Source organism: Haliaeetus albicilla, chromosome 9 (genome assembly GCF_947461875.1).
Source record: "Haliaeetus albicilla chromosome 9, bHalAlb1.1, whole genome shotgun sequence".
Classification (NCBI taxonomy): Eukaryota; Metazoa; Chordata; class Aves; order Accipitriformes; family Accipitridae; genus Haliaeetus; species Haliaeetus albicilla.
In genome coordinates this window covers 42,872,194-42,892,895 of record NC_091491.1, presented here as the reverse complement: position 1 = coordinate 42,892,895, position 20,702 = coordinate 42,872,194, and the positions used below count along the sequence as shown (strand labels likewise).

At 39.3% G+C, this 20,702-nt stretch overlaps 1 protein-coding gene across 11 annotated transcripts in view; it reads right to left on the bottom strand.

Moving 5' to 3' along the window:
• Positions 1-2,102: 2,102 nt before the first annotated feature.
• The window catches only part of PLCH1 (phospholipase C eta 1), an 86,602-nt gene continuing 68,002 nt past the window's right edge, over positions 2,103-20,702 (bottom strand). For 7 of the 11 annotated variants that reach the window (XM_069792925.1, XM_069792921.1, XM_069792930.1 and 4 more), the window contains 10 exons: positions 19,323-19,417; positions 18,518-18,618; positions 16,873-17,052; positions 16,669-16,776; positions 15,563-15,687; positions 15,020-15,104; positions 14,096-14,242; positions 13,616-13,695; positions 10,684-11,044; positions 2,103-7,608 (listed from right to left, as the gene is read on the bottom strand). In XM_069792925.1, the coding sequence (XP_069649026.1) occupies positions 5,495-7,608; positions 10,684-11,044; positions 13,616-13,695; positions 14,096-14,242; positions 15,020-15,104; positions 15,563-15,687; positions 16,669-16,776; positions 16,873-17,052; positions 18,518-18,618; positions 19,323-19,417 (3,396 nt within the window). In that variant the 3' untranslated portion in view covers positions 2,103-5,494. Of the gene's footprint in view, positions 7,609-7,909; positions 7,939-10,683; positions 11,045-11,525; positions 11,586-13,615; positions 13,696-14,095; positions 14,243-15,019; positions 15,105-15,562; positions 15,688-16,668; positions 16,777-16,872; positions 17,053-18,517; positions 18,619-19,322; positions 19,418-20,702 lie in introns of all 11 variants that reach the window. The other 4 variants (XM_069792926.1, XM_069792923.1, XM_069792932.1 and 1 more) reach the window with 3 other exon arrangements.

The window sequence follows — 20,702 nt, the reverse complement described above, 5'->3', positions numbered from 1 at the left end:
ACATTGGCCCTGTGCTGTATCAATGACCTGAAAAAAAAATGTGTTAAATTGGTGATGATTAAAGCTTGCAGAAAACACAAAAATTTGAGGAATGCAAAATAATAAACAGCATATTTCTGAGCTGGACAGCAAGGTAAAAAGGTAGCAAGGAAAAATACACATCTCAATGAATCTCAGAAGGAGAAAAATGCAAATCATATTTACAAAAGTAGACCTCCATCCTTTAAAGAATTAAAAAAATAGTTGGGAGGCATGGTAGATACCCACTGCACAGATGCTTCAAGCACAATATTGCGGCCAAAAAAGATTAAATGCCCTCACATTATAAATACAACCACAATCTGGTACAAATCATGTTGTCCGCATGCTTTCCACTGACATAACTGCCCCTGATATGTTGCAACTAGTGCTGGTGCCTACAGCCCTTGAACTGTGCTGGAAACTTTATAACCAGGAGACCTGCAGGAATGAATAAAATATTTCAAAAAGAGAGACTTCAGGGGTTTGATCCACATAGGATGTCAGAGGAGGCTGTGGCTTCATGTTTATGAGAGAGAAACTTGTGGGGTAAGAAGCCCTTTCAACTGAGCAGTCAGATAAAACATAATTTCATGCTGGAAAGTGAACCTAGACAAACATCAACCAGAAATATTTTTTTTTTTTTAAGCACTGAGAGTAATCAGCATTGGAATAAGTTGAAGTTTGCAACAGATTCTGCACCAAAAAAAGCCTTCACTAGATGTATTTTCAAAAAGCTGCAGCCTTGTTCATACACAGTTTAATTAATTTTGGGGAAGGACTGAAAAATGAATGGCCTTATGAATGTCTGAATTGTAGATTGCTGGTCTCTGTTCTATCCATATATCTAAAAAACCTGGCTCTATACAATGCTTCTTTTAATCTATGTGTCAGATGCTCACAGATGTTTAAAGACCCAGATAAGTTCAGAAAGTGTTGAATTTCTTGATACGGTGACCCTTCATTTTATTATCCAGTACACAAAGCTACTGAAACAAACATTCTCAGTTTTCCAAAATTGTCCCATTCCTACTGCTATTCAGCACCACGTTTTAGCATTGCTGTATAAAGCGTATTAGCCCCCGGTTAGATTTTCTCTGACACTGCAATCATTTCTGCAGCACAAATTCACAATGAGACAAACATTTCTATGATTCTGAGAGTATCACCACATTAGACCATGACTATGTCCCATCACACCAGTTCTGGGCTCATATTACTAATACCCACCAGTGATAAGACATCATCCTCCCAATATGGGAGGATCAGCAGTGTGTTTTCAGATATGCCAGGCCATCTTTATGATGGGAACATCACCACTGGAGTGGCTTGATTGGCAGCGTGCTTCCAGGCTCATAAAAGCATCCCAAAGAGGCTACCCATTTCCTTCTGGAAATTGGCAGCTACAGAATTAGACTGATCCCCAGACTGCTGTGTGGCAGTCAGCGAGCCCAGTCTCAGCATCAGTTAGCCCATCCGCTTTCACACAGCTGCTTTCTGGTGCACACACAGCAGCAGCAGCGATTCCCAGAGGCATGCATGGACCAAGTATGCCATATTTTCAAGTTTATGCCAAGGATCAGAAATTCACAGAAAAAGCAGGTGGTATTTAACCAAAACACGCTGCTTTAACATGCCAAAAAGCTTATATGTAATAAGGCAAATTTATCCCTAGTATAGCTCCCCTGATCAGACCTTTTAGTTATACCAGAGATGTGTTTGGCCCAGTACTTGGAAATGAGACACTGCCTGCAGCAGACTGGTATTACACACCAATTACAGTTCACATCACCATAGGATATACTTTTGTTTATATTCCTTCCATTCCATGAAAGGAAATGGAGCTCAGTCAGTTAAACTAAAAACTGAAGATAAGAGAAATCTTGAATAGATATAAAATTCATTGGAAGTGAGAGTATAACCTGGTACAGAATGCAGTACATGTCCTTTAGAATAATGGGTTTACACCAAATGACTTCACTGGAGAGCGATGTCTGCCCATCTCCAATTCATCTTAACCTGCCACTTAGCACACAAAAAATTACTAGCTTATAGTTTATCAAATAAACGATGTCTTAACTTCGTTCCATCTTTTGTCCTTGCCCTACATTTCTACTATTTGTAAGTTCCAGATTCAGAAGCAACATCGATAGTTTTAAGCAAAGGATAAATTTTTGTTTATACACACTCCCACCTGAAAAAGAAACGGAAATTTAATTTGAGGTTTCAAGGATCTTTGACATGTGCTTATAGAACAGTTCCTAATTCTGTGAAGACCTTAACCAGATACTTAACAGTAACCATAGCAATAGCCCCAATGTCTTTGGGGATTAGACATACTTTCTGACCTGGTATACAAAGAGAAACAGGACTGCACTTGGAATGGACCCTACGCCAGCTGACAGGAAAACAGAAGGCAGGTCAGTCCTGAGGAGTATTCTTCACCTGTCTATTCTGCAAGGGTAGTATGGACTGCTCTTCTGGATCTCAAGTTCTTCCTTCCAAAGTCTGAATGCTCTCCATTTCTAGTAAATTAAAAGAGAGATGGTCAAATGGTTACCCTGCAAAGATACCTGGTGCACTTCCTTTAATACAAAATACTAAATTTAATCCAAATGTATTATATGTGCAAAATAATACCATTAACTTTTTAGTAGTTTATGTTTACTACTAATCTTTTTTTCTTTTATAAATACGAACATAAAAGCAAGAGAATGTCTCTGACTTTGGCTTAGACCCCTCTCCAATTCAAACATTTTACACAGAGCACTTGCTTCCAATAGTCAAAATACTTCATCACATCATCAAGCTTCTCTGTGCAGATGTAGCTGGTAACACAGGTATCTTCATGCTTCTATACTCACCACTTGTGATTTCATGCATTCTTCATGCATTGAAGACATACACGTAAGGACCAAATCCATTTCTGAACCTACTGAAATTAAAGTTCTGCAGACTGAAAACTTCTCTCTTATAATATCACCTTTGCAAACAGACATAAAAACAGTCTGTCTTATCAGTTTTCCATGTCCAGGCCCATAAACTGCCCTACAGATTACTCAAGAACAGAAATTAATGGCAGTTGACATAAGTACTCCTTGCCTTCTCACCTGTGCTAGATCACAACAAGAACTTTGACCATCTTGAATACTCTGACTCAAGTTCTTCAAGGCTCAGAGTATTCCAACACTGAGAAGTTAGAAGGTTTTGGCACACCCCAATGCTACACCACCAAAAAGAAACTTGTGCAAACAAAATATAATTTGAATCTCAGTGAGACAGAAAAAACAAGACTAAGCCCAGTGAGACAGGAAAAACTACTGAACCAGATCTTCCTTTGGCTTGAGTCTACACTACAGAAATCCTGCCCTGTTTCACTATTCAAATTTCACTTTCACACAAAGAACTATCCCCATCTGAAGTAACTTCTAAAATTAAGAGGAAAGCATAAGAGATTAGAGTAATGAGAGTCCACTGTAATAATCTATTCTGACCTTCTGCACATACAATACAATTTTTCTAAATTAATTCCAATTAAAGATAGAAACAACCTTTAAGTCAAGATTAGGGGTTTTTTGTCTCCTGTGATGGAGATCGTATCATTTGCTTAATTACAAGGCACTTTTAATGGCAGTCATTTCTAAAGAATGTATAGGTTCTACTAAAACAAATATATATCTCTGGACACAGTGTGTGAGCATCTGTGGCACACAGCATTCAGCAGAGCGGATCACAGCCTGCACACATCTACTCTTTCACTTGGAAATGGTCTCTAAATTACCACAGCAGATAAGCTACAGGCAAGTTGAAACCACCTCTCTGAAAGTACTGGCCCAAGTTCTGACACTCCAAGTCACAGAGCTTCTGAACTTCCCCAAAGTTCGAAATAGCTTCAATCACACCTCCCAATTGTATCACAAGTACCAAGATAGAAATTCAGGTTCAAAGCTTAAGGGATTAATCCAGTATCTGGTTCTCTTCCTCCATGGAAAAATGCTTTTTACTTAGAAAATACACTGTTCTCTCCCAAGTGATCAAAACAACAGCCAGTTGCATCTGTTAGACTCTTAATGGAACAAAATGAGAATATGCAGGCAGTTAGACATACTCAAAAAACATGGCTTCCTAACCAGAAAAGTGAAAGAGCTCAGCTGCAGATTTCTAGCTAAGAACCATTACCATCACGTGAAACGACAGAATTTTTTCCCTTTCTGAAACCTTATTGCAAGCTTATGGCAAGACAGATGTCTGGAATCCCTAACTACTGTTAGTTTAAGCATAATTGTATTTGCTACAGTTTCAGTAACCATGTAACCAAGTGCTTACAAATCTATTTTAATGATGTTTTCAAGAATAATAATACTCTGCATTACAAAAGAAAGAGGTAAAAGGTACAACTTTTACATACAAGAAAAAACTTATAGCGAAGGCAAAGAATATCTTAAAACCAAAATAAAGCTATGTTGTTCCCTACAGGGAAGCTTCAGGTGTTTGAGATTAGTCACTCAATTCACTTTCAGAATTCATAGAAAAAGATGAAGATGGACAGTCAAAATACTCTACCATGTCAGCTTTAAATATTCCACTGACTGCCAACAATTTAGCAATAAAATTACAAATATACAGAAAACAGATCTGCTACTGTACTGAAGCTACACACACAACCAATAGCAAAAATACATAACAAAATATGCAGAAATTAAGTGTTTTCCATTCATAAATGCAGAAGTACTCCCACATTCCACTCTGTCCTGAAATGATCATTCAACACGGTGACCAAAAAGGAAGACAACTGTCATTATACTTCATAGAGCAGGCAGAAGACAAACCTACACATTACTCACAAATTTGGACTAAGCCTAATTCTACAAACTGTTTGCTGTAGAATCATAGTTTATACATGGAAACATGTAAAATTAACAATTAAGTACAAGACGGAGCAAAAACAGTGGTGCTAATGAAGGGTCCCGTTCCAAGACTGCTGCTTGTTGGGCAGCACGGGTCCTAGTTCAGCAGTCTAATCCCAAGGACGTTACCAATAACAGAAAGCAATAGTCTTAGTAGAATTTGCACAAAAGGCCAAAAGTGATCACTAAAAATGTTTTTCCAAACAGTAGGATAGGACATCAGGAAAACAGAATACTATTGCATTCATTGCAATGTTAGGCTTTCGAGCACAGATGTGCTCGACTTAAAAATGACATACATTACAAATACAAAATGCTACAAATATGCATGCAAATAGTCCCCAGACTACCTCACTTTATAATTTCTAAATCAAATACATACATAAGGATGGAGTATGGTTTCTATTTACATAAGCTTTGACAGGAAAGGGCACATTAAATCATGAGTGAATCACTAGCATAAAATTGCATTTCTAAATAATTTAAACCCTCAAAACAGTATGTCTTACTAAAAATCCTTCATTTCAATGAAATAGTTTGTAAACACTGAAGATGTACATTTATACAATCTACAGTCTCAGCAGGAAATAAATTTCAGGCTTATCATCACTACTGGGTTCCAGCTGCAGAACAGAATCGCGTGCGTACAACTGGTCGCTACAGCCATAGTGCAAAGCAGCGCACGCACCCTCTGGTATTCCTCGGCCCTCCATGTCCTCCCCAGGGAAGCCATTCAAGTACCTGGCTATGTATGAGCCCGTTGAATGCCTGTTGATAACGTGAGGCGATGCTGAAGGCTTGTTCCGAAGGACGACACCCGCTATGCTACCTGTGTTAGAAGATTTTTGCTTGCTGGCAGCCTCCTGCCTCTCCTTGGCACGGCTGGCTATATTTCGCACTCTGCTCTGGCTTCTGGATGAGAGTTTTCTGACCAGTGCCTTTGGGCAGTCTTCATCAATCTGCCTGGAGTACAGCATTTCACGGCTGTCCTCCTGGTCCAGGGACACCAGCTTCCTCAGCTGTTCCGTCAGGGCATCTGTAGAATGTGGTCTCATATTCTTCATAGCAGCAAGTTTCTTGTCTCTCATGCCTGATGAGATAAAGCTCCTACTTATGTATTGATACTTACTTTCAAAATTGCAGGAAATATCCTCTGATGTCAAGTCACCGAGACTCTTGGATTTGCAAGGACTAGTCTGCTTGATGGCTGAATGAGGTGGGAAAGCCAAAGCATTTTTGAGCACCGGTGAGTGTATGTTGAGCTGGGATCTCTCAGAGGCACACATTACATTTTTCTGCTTATCTGAATGATGATTATACAAAAAGCCAACATTTTCACACATTGGAAAAGGAAGCTGACTCCCTGCAGTCCTGAAGTTATCTGAGCAGTCCAGCGCAGCAGCACAGAGCTCAACAGTTGCGCTGTTCCCAGAGGTCCTCTCACCACCATGCCCAGTGTCCTGCTTTTGCCTCAATTTCAAAGGGGAAGCCAACTGGCTCATGTCTTCCCTTTTGTACTCACATGCAGTTACCAAGAGATCTTGAGAATCCCCATGTACTTCTACAAGACTGCTGCTTTCTGAATTTTCACCAGTGAGGGGGTCCACAAGTGTCTCCTCAAAGATGAGGCTATTGGAAGCAAAAGAACTGGCAGACTCAGGGGCTTCCCAGCTTGTTCCAGATTTTGTTCCACATCTGCTTTTGGGATTTGCATTTAGCAAAGAGAAAGGTGAAGGACAAGGAAAGCTAGGCAAGTTAGTTTCTGTACTATTTAACTTTTTCTTGCAAATTAATTCACTGTGGGTCTTACATTCAAAAGCTGGTGTAAGAGTTGCCTCATGGATAATTGTGTACACAGAATACTCTGCAGTCTCAGGGCTGGAGAATATGGTAGTATCTGGAGTTGAGAATAAAGGGGATTTGATGGATTTTGTGGTAGTAAAGTTGTGCTTACAGGGACTGTTAAGATCCGCAGTAAGCATGTGTGGATGTGTAGCTATCATACTGAAGGTCTGGCTGCTAGTGCCATGGAGGTTGGAGACCACAGTAAGATTAGTTTGGTCATCTGTGACATCAAACTGTCCGATCAGAGCCGAGACAGCGCTATCCATCTCGCTCTCATTTGCTAAAGAAACTTCATCTATAAGGCGAGAAATGTCACTGTCCTGCATGATTAAAGTGGAGTGCAAATCAGGAGCATCAGAGCAACTGGTAGAAGAAATACCCGTCAAAGAAAGAGATACTGCCGTGCTTTTCTTGATGATGTCATATTTGTGATTTTCCATCTCTACTTTTTGAGAAAGGGAAGTCCCCACAAGAGTTATTTTCTCCTCCTTAGATCCTTTTGTGTCATCTTCCTTTTTATTGTCTGCACAGTTTTTGTCATGTGTTTTTTCTGCAGAAAGTTCAAAATCAGAGTCCTGCATTAGAGGGACAGTTCCATCAGAAAGATTATTTTCCTGATAGTCTATGAGGTGATTTGTTTCAGCTACACCACTTGCAAAAAGTAAATTTTCAGGTTGCTCCTGTAGAGGTGGTACTAAAGAGTCAACTGTAGTCTCCTTCTGGTCATTCTCCTTAAACTGAGATGCCAAATTTGAAGTATTTGCTGTTTTCTCAGAAGATGGAAAGACAGATTCTTTCAAGTTTGTTTCCTTCTCATTTGTATTGTCATCACTGTTGGCTAAATTAAATAAGAAACATGTTAGTTGCATAGAGTATTGTGAACTGTTTATTAACAACTATTTTGTCCTTAGACAGACAAATGGAGAACGCAAAATCAGGTACAGTTGTGACAGAACTTAATTATGGGGTTGTGCAGGTTTAGTACAAATTATCTGAGTGATATGAGTAAATGGAAAAATACAACTGCAGGCACTTCATTGAAATTTCCTTTGAATGTCTATTACATCAAGCACGTGATGTAATATTTGTTGCAAATAATGTTAATGAGGTACCATATCATAGCTTGCACATGGTATTACCTTCAGCTGTGTTCCTATTCAGATTTGTACTATAAAGAAGCATGGCAATAAAGACAGAACAAAACAGCTCTGTTAAAAAACATAATACTTTGAAACAAGATGCATGCTTAAAAGAGCTGAGTAAAAAGCGTCAAGTAGATGGACTCCAGACTCTTTTATACATGTAATTGTAAAGTGTTACAATTTAAGGATTTCATTTTTGATCTTCTACCAGCACACTGCATTCATGAGAGCAAGATTTTGAATTCCTTGAAAAATATGCATTAGATATTTTCTCCACCAAATCTTCTTACTTGTCTTTATATGCCAAATCCGAGCTCTACGACTCACTTCTAATTAAGCAAGGACTACAGAAGTAAGCTTGGCATAATATATACTGTTTCTAACACATGCTAGAAATCAGGTACCCTAGGAAGAAACAAGAGAAGCCCTGATCATTCATTAACAGTGACTAAACACCCTTGATGGAGTAAGAAGTGTTTCTAATGAACATGCCATTAAATGCTGATCTCCAAACTCTGAAAAGTTCCCCAAGCTTTCCAGTGCTCCTAGATAAGGATGGAAGATCTTCGATTTGTAGATTTTTTTTTTCTATAAAGAACAGAGGAGAAAATGGACAGTGTAATTGGCATAATTCCAACTGAGGCAGTAGAGATATATTCAGCCATAGTATTTTAGCAATAAAGATCTCTGTTGGATGGCCAGCCCTTTCCATTCTTCATGGCATCCAGCAATAATGAACACTTCATCTGACTAGTACCTCCCCGAGGGTGAAGCCACCTCCCAGTCTGAAATATTTGGGCTGAACTTACTTCCTGTGAATACCCTAGCCTATTCCTGTATGTGTACAAGGCTGCGTTGTACCTTTTCTCACCACGATTCAAGGTAAGTGCTTCCACAAAAAAAAGGCCCCAGGTTGCTTTTCTCTATGTCCACCACTGAGCCATGGATGGTCCTGCAGCACACAGAAGGGAAAAGGTCCCTCAAGGACAGGAGAGGACTCTCTGGAATGTCATCTTCTTCATGTCTCATTTCTTTATGTCTAAGGTGGGCAGTCCTACTCCATAGGGGTTACAGAGCAAGCCTTACAGAGACTCTAATGGACAGGATCTAGTCTTCTGATAGTTAGATGGGGCAAGATTCATTCCCTGTGACAGCTTTTTAGGTCATCTCACCAAGGCCTGTGTTTTCCGCAAAGGTTACTTTGCTATAAGTGAATACCTGTGATGTCCAAAAAGCATGGGAGTTTCTTCTAAAAGAATTTTGTGTCTTTGTAGCATCTTTAAGAAGAAATATCAAAGAAATTATTACATCTGTTGCAAAGAATGGCTGAGCTGTATCATCTTCCCAGGCTTATCAAGAGGATCTTTCAATTTAAAATACAGCATTTCAGAGTTAACTTCCTTTACTAGGAATATCCTTTTTCCTATCTACAGTTTCTTCTCAGGGTAGTAGAAAAAGAATGGGTTTAATTTTGCTTGCTGTTTCTCCTAAGTAACTTCTTTTACAAGATGATGTGCATGTTATCTGTTCCTTCAAAACCACTAATATGGGCAAGTAGAGCAAAGGTGGCTTAACAACATGTTCTTATCTGTGCCCAGCAAGTTCTCCTATTTTAGGGTGGCTCCTGCGGCTGCTGGAAGCCACTGCTCCATAGCTGTAAATATTCAGAGCAGAGCAGCATTTCTGTCACACACCCCCCACTGCCCCCCAGCCAAGAGAAGTTTTCAGTGCATTCTCTGCATCTTGCCAAGGAAGACAAACGGTGCTTCTGGCTGTCCTGCGCCAGCCAAGGAAGAGCCCTTGTGGGGCTAACTGCAGAAATGCTGTGCTGTCAGAACTGACCAGAAGCTGAGGATCTGGCTAGCCCTACAGCCTCATGGGGAGGAGCCATGAGTGCACATGGTCCTCCCAAACAAAACAAAACAAAAAACTGGCCCCAAAAAGCAGTATAGATGCCCTAGACTAGGGACAAGCTCAGGGTCAAGACAGCAGGTCTAATGAATTACAGCCATTGTATTCAAAGCTTCCTAGACTTCTTTAAATATTCCAGTAAATCAAATATTAGGTAGGTCGAACACACTAACTTTGCTGTAGTCATGGGAAAACTGGATTTCAAAACCAGGACTATTATTGCTGAATACACTTAGAAAAAAAGCTGTTTCAAGAACTAAATTGTATTGTGTATCAATAATACAAGAGCAAGATTTTTTCCTAACATATGCTTTCCATGCAAATTAATCAAATTAAGTAACCTAGGTTAAAAGGAGAATATCAAGACTGTTGGATACAAAGTTTAACCTACTTTTACCCCTTTTACATCTATTTGAAAGTCTGCATTAGTCTTTACACACACTATTTCCAAAACCATATCCCTGCATGCTTTTCTTCCTCCTTGAAAATGGGGACAGAAAACCCACCATGCCAGCAGCTCTGTTTCTGTAAGTAAAGGGACAGTAGCAAACCAGAAATTGATGAAGCGTAATTGAAGGTTGGTTCTTAAATTATGAAATTTGGCAAGTATCCTTTTAAGAGCACTTCCAGAAATTATTGTAATTCATTTGCCTAGTTTGGAGAGTAGACAGCTTTCCAGAGTTTCACTAATCAAAGAGTTTAAGGAGCTGTTAAAATACTACAATCTTAAGCATACGTCATTTTGCCCAGTAACTCTTACTTCAGTTGAACAAAACTACTTGCATAAGGACTGCAGAACTGAGTCTTTTAATGGGCTCTTTCAACTTACTACATCAAAAGTAATTTTGGAAGCATCTTACCAGATGTATTTTCTTTTCCTTGGGCATCTTGGGCAGTTTCATCTTCTGGGCATGGCAGTCCTGCAAGGAGATATTTGTCCACGGGCATAGACGCAGGACGTGCTTGCAAACTCCGGCTTGTACGCCTTACAACTCCTTCTCTGTCTTTCAAGTCTACTGGTTCAGATGCACTGTCTTTAATTTCAGTAGCTTCCAGAAAACCCATCTTACTTTTCTTTCTACCTTTTGCTGGTGCACTGGCTGTGCGCCGAAGAATTCGATCACCAATAGATCGCTTCCGTACATAGTGCCCGCTGGTTTCAGCAGAATTATGCTTAGGGTTCTTGTTAAACAACCCTCTGAGTCCTATCAGCTGCTTATTCTGAAAGGAAAAAGAATAACCACAGTTTCGAGTGAGTTCAGACTATTATATAATGAGTACAATGAAAAGGGCTGCTTTCAGAGTATTTATGAATGATGAAGACAAAGTTAAAAACGCAGCAAAGCAAAAATTCACACCAAGCAACTCACATCTACTCTGACCAAAGAACCATCAGCATAGGTCTCCATGAATTCATGCATGTCTGTATTTCTCCTCATTAGGATGGCAGCCTGCCACAATTACAAGAGAAGTTTGCTCAAAGTCTCCTAATCAGAGATGACAAGACTGTAAGAAGTGTACTGCAGTGACAGACTACACATTAACTTGGAGTTTTATGCATGGGCTTCATCAAAGCAATATTCAAATGTTTCAGAGTCTGAATGAAGAATGATGTAAGTTTGGTAGTTGCAAATCATGCAATTAGGAACCATTTGAAAAGTCTGTGCCCAGCAAGTGCAAAGTGCATGCTAATGAAGTCTACCTTTGTGGCTCCTAGAAAGTGCAATATTGTGTAACTGGGATTGAGGATTAAAGGGCTCCACTGAAAGGCAAAAAAATGCAAATACATTTGGCTAATGTTTTCAAGACTGTGATACAAGCAAATAAGGTAATAGTACATCAGCTGTAAATATAACACCTCTACAGCAAATAATTTAAAACTATTTATTAGTCTAATGTCAGTCTCTCTCAAACTTGTCCAGATATCCTCACTTATAAGGATACAAATGTGCATTCAGCCTTTGTTTATACATTAGAAACATTAATATAGCCCGTCATTAAGGCAAGCGTTAGATGAATAGACTAAGTAATAGAGATCAAGTCTCAACGGGTCTTCCCCCCTCTTCTCTTGTCTTCCCTATGAAGCTACTCTTTACTATTTTTCTTGAGTATATTTCTTCTTTGAAGAGCACATGAGCCAAGAGCAATAGCCAAACAGGCTCCCCTACAGACTATCACCAAAACTGTATGTGATTTCACACATATACCCAGATGCGTACAGATCTAGGTATACATTGCAGATGCACTCCAAGCTGTTTACTACTGCTTTTCTTTTTACATTGACTTAGGAGTAACAAAGTCTACCTTGAATACTACAAGCTTTTCTTTGTGCACAGAACATGTGTGGGTCTGGTACGGTCAGTGCTGTTCCCTCCGCTGCCTTGCTGCTGTCCTCCCAGGTGGGAGGAACACTTGCAGAGGCAAGAGCAGGTGAGTACATTGAAACTCTGGTCTCTTCACTGAGACAAGGATGTCGAGAGTAAGATAGATATCTAAGTGATTTACAGAGCCATCATTAGATCATTCAGTGATCTACTAGGATCAGTGAAGACAAAGGTAGTGGAGTTAAGTGAGGATCTGGACTATACCAAATCTCAGCCCCTAGGCCTTGCCTATGTTATTTTCTATCTCTGTTCCACTGAGCTTTCCTTGGGTGCTCGCAGAACTGTGGTTTTACATATTTGACATGACATTCTCTGCGTCCACTCTCAGAAGGGAGAAAGACAGGGCTAACTTCTTTTCAACCTACACCCTTCATAAAGGTGGGGGTGTTTTGTGGGGTTTTTTTGTGTGTTTGTTTTGCCTTTTTTTAAATCGCTACAAAGGGTTATTTTATTTTAGCATCCTGTTGAATATGGCCTTTATTTCTTTGTGCTAGTTATCTCCAATGACGTCTTGTAAATGGTTCACGAAGACAGCTGAAGCAGAAATGCAGAGAAAAAGCACTGTGCTTATACCTTCATTTAAAAAAATGTTTTAAAATTAGTAAACTTGCAGAAAAACAAAATGTATGCACTAAAACCTAAAAGATTTAAAGCTTAAATTAGCTGCTAAAAATAGCTTGTCAAATACCATGTTCTGGAGCAGTTACAGTTCTCAAGATTTACTTCTAAAATAAAATTAGTTTAAACATATTGAAGAAATGTACTTACTGTATCTAGATGTGATAATTATTAGGTGCTAACAGTAAGAACATTCGTAAGGACATGCACACTAAGACTAGAGTAACAGTATGTTATGCTTTCCTTGCTGATCACCTGCAAGGAACCACCCCACACATGCCATAAGCTACATCCCTCTGCTTCCTGAGCACTCTAACAGAAGCATGTCTGTGCTGTTACTGGGGTATCTCAGCTGGAGAGAGCCAAGTGTTTTACTGGACATGGGTGTGCTGTGAATGGGTGTCCTGGCTCAGTGCTCCTCAGAGAAAACACTATGAATAAGGAATTGTGTTTTGCTTCCTTGAACATGCTGATGCTTAGCAGTGTATGTAGATACCTATACAGATACAAATATAAATGAAGACATGAAGTTGAGGGCAATAGAGAATCAGATATTGTGCTTTTTCACTGCTGCATGATCTGAATCATTTGTTTAAACTTTATTACTGATCAGAGCCAGAGCAAGCTAGGCACTGCTAATCCAGTGTACAAAACACCACAAAACTAAGATGTAAGAATCATTTAGAAACCAGATAAATCCTGTGAGGTTCTGTGGTATGTTTAAATCCATTCTTATTAGAAGAATGAAAAAAAAAAGTCATAGAAGATGTATTTTTCCAGATATACCTACCTTTCCATAGATCTCATTAATGGTTATATGAACAAATATGGATGCTTCTGTCAGTCCTTCTAAATACACATGACGATAACCTAGTAAAACAAAAGTATTACACCACAAATACTCAACAGTTTGCATTTTATGCACAACTGGCAATAACTGTCTATAAAAGTGAAATATATACAGGAAGCCACCTTATGCCTTTAGTAAAACTTATGTTCTCACAGGTTTTCCAAGCCTCCCCAGTACAAATTGCCTCAAAGTTATATAAAAGACACCAGTAGTAATTTCAAAAAGCACAGACACCCAAACTCCTTCAAGTAACAGTGAATATACTACCCTAAGATATCAGGGTAATTGTCCAAGCTCATACATGAAGTCTCAGAGACATAAACACAGATCTTATGCTGATAACCTCACCTTAAACTTTAAGTTCAAAGGTGTTTGCTTTTCGGCTAGATTTCTAAGTTAAGGAAAACAAGTAGGACTAACCAGGCACAAGACTGCTAAAGGCCAGAGTTCTTTGTCCAACAAAGTCTCGTCCAATAGGATCATGGTCCCAAACAAGAAATCGCACCAAAGCTATTTCAGGCATGTGGATGGTAAAAGTGAGTGTTTCCTCCCAAACAGGATTAAACCCTGTAAAATAAACAGAACAAATTTTGGAAAACAAGTCCATAAGCAAGCGCCAGCCTCAATTTTCATGATGCATAGCAAGAGGCATAAGAAACAAGCAGACCAAATACACAGATGAAAACCCATTACTTATTGCTCATCTCAATCTAGGCACTCTCAATCTCCATTATGTAAGTAATTAAAAGTGAGAGATTTGTCTCTTGGACTGCTTTTACAAACAAAATGGTTCTGGTTGCGCAGCTGGCAAGGATACCAAGGCAAGTTGTTGTTTTGCAGAACTATAGTAGGCTAAAGATAGACCAAAACAAACAGGAACTACCTTTTTTCCCCATGGTTTTGCAACTGCCTATGAGAACTGATGGCCACCTCTCCTCCTGCAACAGGATATCCCACTCTGTTATTCATCTCCTTCCCATGAAGGCTGAGGTGGCAGTGAAATTGCCTAGGACATGATTTGTTTTCATTACATTTAAAGTTATACGTGTATTTTATATACATTTAAAAAAAATATATGTATTTGGAACTTCTGCATAAGGGAAATTTAAGAACAATCTAGGAGAAAGATACTGTGGTAAACAGTTCTTTTCCTTCACCTCTAGCTTGTCTGTCTCCCCACACCAGAAATTCTGTCTAGAAAGCAGAATTAATTTGTTAAAATACAATCATTTGATTTCATTAGATAAGAAGCTTTGCAATTTAGAAAGTAATAACATATACTGAATCATTTATAATTACTTAATATTTTACTCTAAGAAGAGGAAATCAGCTAGATTATCTTACCATTGTCGTCAACCACCCTGGTCTGATCTTTACAGCAGTCAACAGGTAACCCAATAATTTCCACCTCAACAAAGGGATCTATTATCTATTTTTTGAAAACAAAGTATTTTAAAAGCAAGCCAATGATACAAGTGAAGGTCAATTTTTAAGAAAATTCATGCAGAGAGTTAATTTAAATTCATATGAGAATTCAAAAAACTTTGATTCGTGTGAATTTTCAAGGAGTACAATCATAGAAAATGGCTTCATGAAGTAGAAATCGATGTAAATCAATGTATGGTTTGTAGTCTCAAGAGCTATGGCCAGCTATGACTAATTTTCAAAAAAATGAAGTCACCCTCAAAATACAAAACAAATCAGTACTTAAACATCATGTGTAGGATACAGACTCTGTGGGAAAATGTATTATTTATTGACCAAGAGCTTGACAATATCTGAAATTTACTGCTGTATTTAAAAAAGGAGAAAGTTATTTGAGTCACATGCTGCCATGTCACTCCAGGACCTGTCATGGAAGCATTTGTTGGTATCAGAGTATCTTACCTCTCCTCTGTCTCCTAACATTGAGTCAGGAGGCTTAGGTAGCTGCTGTCCACTGATGATTTTCAGAATAAGCTGCTTTTTAGGACTGGCAGGAAGTGGATCAGCAGCGTAGGGATTGAATGTGCCTAAAGATGGCAAGGAATGAGAAGCATAAGGAAAGAGACACACAGAATAAATATCGCCTCCCCCAGATGCGTACATACAGCCAAAACTCGGTCATAAGCAAGTAACAGAGTATGGAGCAGCTTTTCATTAATTTTAGAATTCCATTCCACTTTCTTACAACATTTTCTTACCTGAGCAGCCCTTGTTTATATGATTACAAGACTGAAAGGACCCCTCTAGTAGTAGGGTTTTGCAAGAACCATTTGGGAAAAAACAAAACAAAACAAAACCAAAAGAACCTTTCTTCTGTAAAGTAGTAGCTTCAAAAAACCCAATAGTTATAACCCAGATCAGCACACTGATCATGTTTCTTGCACAGCTGCCCAGATGATAATGAGAACAAGCAGCTAGGGTTAAGCTGCTTCCTGCAGCAGCAGTGCCTGCTTCAAGTACCCACGCTTCCTCTACCATTTCTCAAGTACCTTTCAATCAATGCCACTGCTTCTTATGGCCATATTAAGAAAATTACTTAGAAATATAGGGGCACAATCAGATCCCAAATCCTCAAAGCATGGAATGATTGTCATTGCATAACACTGAAAACCATGGTTCCTGTTCTAACAGCATTTTGAGGACTGAACCAAATCCTTTTAAAGGGAACAAAATAATTCCACTGACTTGCTTGAGAGCTGGACCAAGTCCTGGATACTTGGTCCTGAACCACTGCATATCTTTTCCTACTTTCTTGCAGTTGGCTGTCCTAGTACCCCTTCTTTCTTTAAAGGCATATTAATAAGATGGAGGCCTCAAAAATATATCTATAACAACAGCAAGAGATTGCATACTAGTACTTACACAGTCTAAGCGTTATGAATGTATGGAAATATGAAAGATTCTATATATGTTCTTACTTCCCTTTCTTGTGTCTTCACAACTTCACTACGAAAATGCTTTCTAAAAGGCTTGACACTGAAAATAATAAGTGTATAGTGGCACATTACCTTTGCACATCTGCTGAGGTTTGAGGACATAACCACAGTTGCCGTTTACCCTAAATTTTGCTTCATTTAATTGCATCACACGTCCCTCAGTCTGGTAGTTTAGTGCCACTGTTGAAAAACAAAAGTCAGTTGTCATTGATAAAGATAATATTTACTTAGCACATACTCAAGAACTGGGAAGTAAGTTTGTCCTGCAACACCTACCTAACTGGCAACCAACATTCCAGTAAGGTAAAGGATTGAAATTGCTGGAGTCAATCCGATAGGCTGACGGATAGACCCTTGTAAGCTGTTTCTGGTTGTAAAGCATAAACTGTTCGGCCTTCTGCTGCACAGCTTGGTGGGCTCTTGTTTCACTGAATGATAGCACGTTCCCTGTTGATCCTGTGTGTATTGTTAAATCAATAAACAAGTCATAAAGCAATCCCAAGAGATGGGGGCCTGAACTCAGACCTCAGTTACACTGGTATTAATCAAGGGGAACATGAGATTTAGTCCAAAGTTACAACGATAGGTTGTCTTGTCATATGCAAATCAAGTACATCGCATAACTGAAAGGCACCAGTTTCTCCTTCCAGGAGGGTCTTTTGTTCCACCCCCAAGTTTCCAGACTTAAAAGGAAAGCCAAGTGAGAGTTCCAGCTAATTGCTAGGGCCTTTTCTCCTGCAGAACCCCAGACACGACTGCTACAAAGAATCTATAGAGAAATCTACTAATGGCAGTGTGATCAAAACTATCTTACTGAAGAGCTTACAGCCAGGGGAAAGAAGTGCCCAGCAGGGCTCTGATTTCACTTTTGTGCTTTTAACACATTAATAGCAGCACTCAACCCATTCGTCTCTCCTACAAGTTCCTGCAAACTCATCCTTTCTCTAAATAATCCAACTAATCCTTTCCAGTTCATAAGTCTTCCCTCTGAGCTTTTATCCTGTTAGGCAGATCCCCTTTGATCAGTCCTCTGGGAGAAAGACTGACCAGAAGACTTTCCTAGGTGAGAGCACCCAACTTCAAGGGAGCAGTTAGACCAACTCAAGTGTACCACCCCACCATGCCCATCTCTTCAGCTAGGGCCAGGAAGGCACAAGATCTAGATGAAAGGCAGCAGCAGTACTGTGCTCTGATGAGCAGGCCCTCCTTTCCAGAGGACCATGAGCCATCAGATGGGTTCAGCAGTACCACCTAACTGCACCTGGACCTGCGGAAAAAGCTGAGCTGTCTCTCAGATCAGAACAATAAGACTGAAACTCTGCAAGACTATGTTTTTGTAGGATTTCTTGGACTCTGTTTCTCCACAGTGCTTTCATCCTCCTTAACTTCTCTCCTATGAAATTAGAATTAATTGTATAGCAATTAAAGAATTTCATACACAGTTTTTTCACATACAGTTGGTGACCTTTCCCACAAATTCCTCTGCAACTTTCTCAATTTCCATTTTGCCTCTAACATTTTTAGTGTAACAACTGCATGCTTTCTGAACAGGGATCACATCTATTTGTCACAATTCAAAACTATCACATTACCAAATGCTACTTAAAATTCATAAAGTTAAAAGATGATGACAAATTCTATAAAACTGTGAAAACAGGAAAGGGTTCTCCTGAAAAAGCCTCATTTTAAAAACTGCTACTAAAACATGAATGTCATAAAGCAAGCAAAAGGATATTTCCTAGGGAAGGAAAAGGTGGTGCTTTACTCTTTCTCCATAGTTAAGTAAAAGGAACAGGTAACTAACTACTCTACTTTTAAAACATCTTTGGATAACAACAGAAACCTTGAGAACACAGACATGTTCCCTATCCAAACAGAAAAGTGAAAAAGGCATGTGTAAGTTTTGTGCCAGCAGCCTTACCGTCATCTACTATATCCTGGGCTGCCACAGAGTTCGTGTACACCACTAGGTCAGACAGAGCTCGGCACAGCTTCACCGTTTTTCTTCGACGAGCTAGTCTGCTGAGTTATATTTAATGTATAAAAGAAATTGGGAATCTTTCAGTATTTAAAGCATATTTCAATCCCCCTTCCTGTTCTTTTCATCAATAAGGAAACAAACAACCATGAACAGGGAATCACATGTGGCAAACCTCCTTAGAGAGTGCTTCGAGATGATTGTTCCCCCTTGTACCTCTATAGTCACACTACACAAACAAAATTTTTCATTTAAAACATAATGAAATAACTGCACCATGACTCTTGTCAACGAAAACAAGGCAGACAGCTTTGACCTGTGTCTGAAAATGGAGCATTTCAGTGACAACAAATGCATTCCCAATGGCACTTTTTTGATTGCTTTTTCTTTACATTCTCAAATGTAATAAAGTTGGCTGGGCTGTGATGTACCCTTATTTAGCCTAAACAGTTTTCTTTGAGCACTTAGTACAGCATACAGAATGTAGATTGGCATTTTTCCATTAGAAGAGTATTACTATCACACTTTTTTCAGTTTAAGGGTAATTGCTATTTGCAACCTATGAAAACCTACGCAATCAAAATACCAGGCTACAGCAGTCACAACAAAATATACCCCAACAGCAGTGTCATAAATGACCTGCTCTCAAGAACATACTTCCCTGAGGCAATGACATATAAATATTGATAGTAGTAAACATGCCTCTAGCTTTAACTGAGCTGTAAAACTCTGGTGATTCATAGCTCACCTGTGGAGCTGCCCCATTTCCTTCCCAGAAGAGTTTTGCTGGCCTTCTTCCTCATCTGATGCACTATGGTATTTGGATGCTGCCTTTACAGCTTTCTGTTGGGAAAGAATCAAGTACAGCTGTGTCAGTTTATGGGGTTGTTCTATAAATTCACATTACTGTAATTAATGTCAGGTGGGTGGGCAAGCAGCAGCAGGTTTACAGCACAGGACCAGTGTCCTACAAGGACACAGAATGACCCCTGGGGGTTTGACAGCAGAAAACCCTGGGTGGTACATCAAGTGTTTCCATACATGTAGAGAAGAAAAGCCAACACAAAGCATCTGTGCCCTGATCTCACTTTGTGCGACTACAAGGATCCAAGCCTGAAGACACGGAGCAGGTTTATCTACTGGCAAGCAAACAAATCCAAGACTGAAGAAAATTACTTCTGCAAACTGGCCAGTCCGTTGCAGGCCACTGCATATTCTGCAGCTTCCCTCCCCTGCTCCCTCCTGACGTGAGAGGACAACATTGCTCCACTATTGCCAGTACACCGGGCACTGGTGCTGCTGAAATTCTGATGGATCGTATCATATTTAACAAACAGTAACACACAGTAGGATCTAAATGTACAGTGCATTGCTTCCACCTACACCTATGCTTCCCCCCCAGTTTAGAAAATTTAATGAATTCATTTGTGAAGTTGAGAACAGAGTCTGGGCAAAATCTTCAAATATCACCTCTCTGCTGCTTTTTGAGCCACACACACAAGCATTCAAGTTATTCTAAATTATTACAGGATACAGTAAAGAAAATAGCTATAATGAAAAGAGTAAAACCTCAAAAGCACCTTTTTTTCATAAGCACCTATTATTTAATAGTTTCCAATTTCAACATTACATCTTTTGTAACACTAACTATAGCTTCAAGTGAGTTTCTTTAATTCCCTTCTCATCGAGAGGCAATTAACAATATAACAGAGAGCTCCTTATCATTTTACTCATATGGCTAATTGAGCACAGATTTCTTTTCTCCTGCTGTGACACACCAATAATACACATAATTTAGTTTGCTGTATTTAGTGCTGAAATAAAGTTGACTACATTGGAAACCATTTGCATGGTTCAGTTTTGGAATCTGAAGGTCTGCACTGTGGCTGTTTCCTGCAGTTAACCTTGCAGGAATTGCCAGCCTTAGCATCTTTGTCCCTCCACTGGCAGTTTTTATAGAGTTTATACATGGATACATTTGGCACAAGAGCTGGCTGAAAACATCACAAGTCAATATCCCTGGGTGGATAATTCTGTACCTGCAAAAATATCAATAGTAACCATCCTTCCCAGGCATCCCTTTAGCTAGAAAGGCCTAAGGGGGAAGTTACTGGATGTCCCCATTGCC